This window comes from Nuphar pumila, chromosome 7, assembly GCF_984573655.1.
Source record: "Nuphar pumila chromosome 7, dmNupPumi1.hap1.1, whole genome shotgun sequence".
In the NCBI taxonomy this organism is placed as follows: Eukaryota; Viridiplantae; Streptophyta; class Magnoliopsida; order Nymphaeales; family Nymphaeaceae; genus Nuphar; species Nuphar pumila.
Genome location: NC_143255.1, coordinates 44,086,415 through 44,093,570, shown reverse-complemented (window position 1 = coordinate 44,093,570; position 7,156 = coordinate 44,086,415). Strand labels below are relative to the sequence as shown.

At 36.3% G+C, this 7,156-nt stretch overlaps 1 protein-coding gene across 1 annotated transcript; it reads left to right on the top strand.

The window, feature by feature from the left end:
- The first annotated feature begins 6,085 nt into the window (after positions 1–6,085).
- Positions 6,086–6,373, top strand: LOC149832102 (non-specific lipid-transfer protein 2-like). Its single transcript, XM_090013159.1, has one exon. It carries the CDS (start codon positions 6,086–6,088, stop codon positions 6,371–6,373), a length of 288 nt encoding a protein of 95 aa, XP_089869285.1.
- The last annotated feature ends 783 nt before the right edge of the window (positions 6,374–7,156 follow it).

The following is a 7,156-nucleotide window of genomic DNA, read 5'->3' as shown; positions in this document are numbered from 1 at the left end:
TTTTACAGAAAACATGACTCTTTTGGTATATTAGAAATAAAAAATCTAGCACGACTTATCTCCCAGCTGCCTTTTTCTTTTTTAATAAACAAACTAGGATTAACCCTCCATGGAAATTTAAACTCAGTTATGATAGTAAGACCTAACCATTTAGAATTATCCCAAAGCTAACTTATTATATAAAAAAACAAAACAAATGTAGAGCATCAAAATCGAAGAAGATTTAGATTTGTGGTAATTATGGTGTTAACTAAACCAGCTAAAAGTAAATCAATTTGGATCTTAAATCACTAGATCTAAACCATATGCAGCTCAAACGAATTAAAACAACACATCATTGGCATTTTTTTTCAATTTTTGTGGCAAGCTGTGTGATAACCCCGTGCACTTCCTACTGGGGACCCTTTAGTTATGATAGTGATGCTAAGATAATTTGTAATTGAATTTGGACCCTATATGGATGTTGGATTTCTTGGACAGTGAGGGAGAGCACCAGAGAGATGAAGGAGAAGGGAATGGTAGATTGTGGTTAATGACCTGCTTCAGGGGGGGTCACCTCGATACAAATATCGTTCTCCTTGCAGAATGCAAGGGTTGGGTTTATCTAGCCTCCCCTGGGTAGTCGGTTTTCAGTTTAAGTATCCTCTTGGATTTCCACACATGTTGGGAATCCAATGAATTGTGTCCCACCACTATTTCAATGGCTCACATTTCATGGGCACACTACGTAAGTGGGCCATAGGATTCTTGACATACTACTCTAGGTCATTGGATTCTCTTGTGAGATCCAATGACTAACACTCTAGATCCAATACATATATCCATACTTTGAATTCAATACTTGAATCTAGAATATGTATCTTATATGGGTTCCATATGTAAGACCATATGGTCACAATGGTTCTAATATCATGATCCAACATCTTTCACTTTGCCATATGGGGCAAACACTTAAATTGTATCATAAATAGTGCATGATGTATTGCATATAACACTATGTACCAAATAAATCTGCATAATTCTTTGGGTTATATCAATATTTAAATATGATTATGGGTTATTTCTCACATAATCATGTAAATGTTTTCATCATTCAATATTCAAGTATGACGTTTTCACATATGCTATGAGTTATTTTTCACATAGTTATGTAGATCTTTCCTTCATTTATATTCTGTTATGAAGTTTTTACACATGCTATAAGTTATTTTTCACATAACTATAAGCACTTTCCTTCATTTTCAAGTATGATGTTTTTCACATATGCTATGAATTATTTTTTATATAGTTATGTGGTATTTTCATTATCATATGAACCATGATTCTTTTCACATATGGTATAGGTTTAGTCATGACATGATATTGTCCTTTCATGCACTAATTTTGTATAACCATATAGGTTTTATATCATGTCATAATTTAAATTATATATAACCCTTAATGTGCAATATCATATATAAACAAATATATTATATTAGGGGTCTCACTTTATTAGTTAGTCATTGGGTTCTTATGAGTCTTCCATGACCATACCAATGGACATCATCATATTCACATGCACATTGATGGAGTATTATGATTTTTTATTAATTCATAGATCCAAGATCAAATATGATTTGCCAAAGATAGCAAATGCTTTTATTTTTCAAAAAAAAAATCATAGTCAATACTCTCATTATTCTTGTGCATCATCATCATATGCAACATGTTTTAACTCTCATTAGGTTAAGCACCACCTAATCTCCTTAGATTGTTATATATTCAGATCCAAATAATCATAAATATTACTAAAAACATGAATAACACCGTATTGCATACCATGCATAAACTTTTAAAGCATGAATAATATAGCTTCATGCATTCATAAAATAAATCATAAGGAGCATGACTTATGATGATTATTTATCATCATATGCAAATAAAATAGAGCCCCGTACATGTACATGTGTAAAATTATAATTCAACTCTCACTTTTTCAATGTATTGCATTTCAGCATTTGTTTATATGTATTTTTAATAAAATACATTTATGAAATTATGCAAGTTCAGGTTTGGGATTCCATTTTTCTAACCCAGCAAAATCCAAATTTGAACCCAGTAATTTGTTATTTGGTGGTGTTCAGGGTCGGATCCTTACAATTAGATTGTATTTTGGGCAAATTACAAAAAATAGACTATTTACCAATTAATTAATTATAACTTTTTAGGTGGTGTCATTCCTTTCAATTAAAAAATAGTTATTTTAACCAATTTAAAAGACCCAAACTGAACACCTGTACAATTTAAGCCCTATCCCTTACCCATCTCTATTTGACGTTAGGGATGTGAATGGATCACATTGGGTTAGATTTGGTGGATACAATCTTTCATTGATCGTAGGTTTCAACCTTCAAATTAAGGGCAAATCTAAGCTATCATTAGATAACATATCTATCTAGATTAACTAGTAGTGATGTGCAAATGGTTGTTATATCAACAAAAGTAATACAAGGAGAGAGGATCTAACTTAGTAGGTACCACAGAATAATATATAGATAAAGGGCATGACTGAAACATTAGGAAGAGAGCCCATGTTACAAGATGATAAAAGGATGTGATTTAGAAGAGGAAAAAGGAAAAAACAGTAATACAATCAATCAATATTTTAGGACAGAAGACATTCATACATGGGCTTCCTAACTAAATACAGAATCCAATGCAGTTCGATCTATTAGCTTTAACAACTTGGTCATTCACATCATGTAACCAATCAGTTGGGCCTGTGTCTCTCCACACAGTTGGCAGAAAGCCTTCAACTTGGTCATGGTTTCAGTTAGAGGCACAATATCAAGTACTGATCCAAAGCTTCTCCTGCCAAGTATTCATTCAAAAATAGTAGTAGCAATGCTAAGTTATTAAGCGGAAAGCAAATAAAAAATTAAAATATAAGACCCCAATGCAAATCAAGACCCTAAATAAAGAATTCCGATTCAAATTGAAACCCTGTACTAAGAACCCGATATAAAATCAAAACCTTAAACTAAGAGCCCCAAGCAAATTACAACTCTAAATTAAGAACCTCATATCAAACCAAAAAACTAAACTAAGAGCCCCAAACAAAATTACAACCCTAGAACCTCATATCAAAACAAAACCCTAAACAACGAACCCAAAATAAAAACAAAACCCTAATGAGGATCAAAACCTTGAATGAAACTCTATACTAAGGACCCCATATCATATCAAAACTCTAAACTAAGATACTCAAACAAATTAAGATCCCATATCAATACACAACCCTAAACAACAAACAAAAATCAAGACAAACCCTTAAATGAGAGACCCAAATCCTAATAAACATCAAATCAAAACCTCAAATGAAAACCCTTAAAATTCCAAGTAAAATATATATACTTGCTTCAGAGAGAGTTGTCCTCTAACACTTAGTGCAAACGGGTCTTTCAGCAGGTGCGTGAAAGGCTACTTAGTACCCAGCAGTAGGGGAGGGTTGGTCGTCCTCCAACATGGGGGCAGTGGTCGTCCTTTTGCAGCAAGGTAAACTACTGTCACGGGCTGGGAAGCGAAGGCCCCCGTGACGTAGCTTCGGGCAATCACACACACCAAAGGCAGGCCTTTTAAGCGCACAAGCAACGCACAACACACGCGCACGAGCAGAAGCAAGAGTACGCGTATGCACAAGCACAAAGAGAGAGAGAGATGCAAAAAGCTTCTTTATAGATACTTAAAAGCAAAATACATCAAGAGGGGAAGAGAGGGTCCGAATACACGGGGTACTTAGGCCGTAAGGCCTTGTGGGGCACTCTAGAGTGCCAAAGAGGTATATACATCAGAGCAAAAAGGGAAAAAACATGGCGGTCTGGAACAACTACACTAGTGAGTTATTGTAAGGAGGTGGCATACATATAATTTTGAAAAAAAATAGTTCTCTTATTCATACATTCTTACCCTGGTAAACTAGTAACCATGGTTAAACTCACCTTATCCAATGGAAGGACGAATTTGGCATGACTGAGAAAAAGGCGGGAAGCATTTTATGATTAGGTTTTTGCCTACAAGGTGGTAGAGGTGGCAGATGCCTGAAAAGGCAAGGCCCGGTACGCGGCCCACCAGTTCAGGCTCATTAACAGTGTTCATGAACCGGACCAGTTGAGACGGGCCGGTTCATTGAACCGGACCGTTTGTGAGAAGGCCAAACCATGCTCAGTGGAACGGGCACGGTTGGGCTGAGCTTAGGCGGGCCGGTTCGGCCGAACCGACAAAATTGTAAAAAAATCAGAAAAATTGGAAAAATAAAAATAGACACAATGATTTTACGTGAAAAAACCCATAGAAAAAAAATCACAAGACAAAAGTCCAAAATTTCACTATGAAAAAAAAAATTACAAGTAGATTACAAATTAAAATTAAAAAGAAAAAAAATCTAAAACTATTACAACTAAAAATAAAATTAAGACTACTTGTCTTCTTCTTCAGATGAATACCGTTCACTAGAAGGGTTGTAGTGGGTTTGTGGGTTGGTTTTGGTCTGGTTCACGACTTAAATGGGTCCAGATTGTAACAGATTTTTGGATCGAGATTGTGAAACCGACATGGCCTACTACGTAAATGGTTCATGGGTTGAGCCCGGACCGTTACTTTAGCTCTTGGGCTGTGCCAGTCCGGGTTCCAACGGGCATGTTCCGATCCGGTTAATAGGTAGAACCGGCCCATTAGCCACCTCTACAAGGTGGGGACTAATTTGGAAAACCCCTTGAAAATTTAAAGGTAATGATTATGTCGTCAATAAAACAATGTTATATGCCTACGTAGGGCATTGATCATGTCATGGCTTGTTAACCTTCCATCGAAGCAAATTATAAATATCAAGGGTTTCACTATGATTTATTTGGATTCTATAATGGATTGTACCTATAATTTAGTTGGGATCGACGGTTGCAAGTCGATCATTTGATGCAATCTAGCCTTGTAGATTTGTTCAGCATCGTTGGTTTAGTAGGAATCAACTCTTTGATCAAGTTTTTTAATAAAAAGATATAGTTTTTGACTCGGGGAAAATCAAAGCATTGTCCGAAGATCAAAAAGTCATCTCCTACTAAAAGAGCATGTAAAGCACATGTATAAAGTTAGGTTTAACGAAAACAATATTAAAGTAAAAAATTTGAACTTTGCTAAGTCGATTGTACGTGCCATCGATTGTAGCAAACATTAACCCATTTCTATGACCATTCAGTGATTCCAGTGAGGTGCTAGTCATACTTTTTTTTAACTATTTTGTCTTCTCCGTTCTACCTAGATTGCAGTAATGCTTGAAATGTGGAAAAGTATCAGGGGTAGCTTTTCTATGTATTAAATCGATCTCTCGTATTCTCATTCCACGTATATATATATATATATATATATATATATATATATATATATATATATATATATAGAGAGAGAGAGAGAGAGAGAGAGAGAGAGAGAGAATGTCCAAGTGTACTACAAGCGGAGATCCTCCATATCCTGACAAGGGTGAGTGGCGCACGGGGTTGATTATTTTAAGATCATGGTGGCCTCTTTACCACTAGCACTATCCTCTAACAGTACGGCAATCATAATATGCTAGCCTTTGCTAGGACCTAAGGATGGTGGTGCACTCAACAAAGGCTAGATTTCAATACTCCTGCATCAGATCTGATCAACCTCAACAGAAAAACCCGAAATTCCTCTTGCAGATGAAAATTGATCATGTATCTGGGACTTTAGCTGGCTTAGTCAAAAGACAATTCTTCCTAATCAAAGTACACCAGTTTGAGAAATTGATGAAATGGGTTCGTTGGAATTTTCATGATTAATAAACCCCTTCAATGATAATCTTCCACTAAAAAAACAAAACCTTCAACTATCCTAACAAAAAACACACATACCCCCCTCTCTCTTTTATAATTAATTAACGGTTTCAGGGATCCTGACGAAAAAGCCCTCTTTCTCTCTCCAAAAGGTTTATTCAATTTTATTGCCTATAAATTGTGGTGAGATCTTCCTTGCAACTCACATTCTCATTTCAAGATATCCAAATCTTCTTGTATCCTTGGAGGTGTTGGCAATGGAGAAATTCAAGTTCTTTGCTATTGTGTTCCCTATCCTCATAGTACTGCTTCTTGGCAAGGCATTGCCATGCTCATCAGCCACTTGTGATCCCACAAAACTGAGTGCATGTTTAGGTGCAATTCAAGGTAAAGCACCACCTAGCGCTGCATGCTGCTCTGCGCTTAACAGCCAGAAATCTTGCTTCTGCCTATACGCAAAAAACCCAGTTCTTAAAAGGATGATCATGTCCCCGAATTCGAGAAAAATTGCTTCCTACTGCAGGGTCCCCTTCCCCAGGTGTTGAGTCGATATAAACCCGTATCTCTCTCTCTCTCTCTCTCTCTCTCTCTCTCTCTCTCTCTCTCTCTTGTAATAGGTCAAGTTTGTAGGTAGCTTTGTCAGTGCATGGTATGGTATGTTATGGTGTATCTATTGAAGTATTAGAGTTATTAATATTACTAAAAGTTGTTTAGATATGTTACTTTTGCAGTTCGATTATTAATTTTGCACCATATGCATTTTAGGCTCTGTCAGGTCGCCTTGAATCAGGGGTGTATGCATTTTGGGCTCCTCAAGTGCTCTCATGCTTTCTGCTGTTTGAGAGCAGTGGTGTTGCCCAAACACAGAATTGCGAATAGAGTTGGCAGCCCCAACACCCACAACTCAATCCTCAATACCATCTTTCGGTAAAACCATACCTTCACAACCCATGGAAATGGTATCTCCATCTCAATGGAATGCTCCTAAACAGAGCCCTTAGATCAATATAAATTCATCAACCTAAGAATATTCTATGAGCCAATTCCCTTATATTTTGGGTACTGGACCAGGATCATGTTGTTCAAATATATCCATTTTATGTTGGTGACCGTCTAGAGGGTATTATTTGAAAGAAAATGCTAACCTTGTAAAGTTGTCTCTAAAGGTGACTTTGTCGCAAGCACAAGGGACTTCCCGCTGCCTTCCACGTTATATATATATATATATATATATATATATATATATATATATATATATATAGAGAGAGAGAGAGAGAGAGAGAGAGAGAGTAATGGGTAGGTCGGAAATTATACGTGCTAAATCAGCT

Coding starts and splice junctions, on each gene's coding strand:
- LOC149832102 (XM_090013159.1), top strand. CDS start 6,086: ATGGAGAAATTCAAGTTCTTTGCTATTGTGTTCCCTATCCTCATAGTA.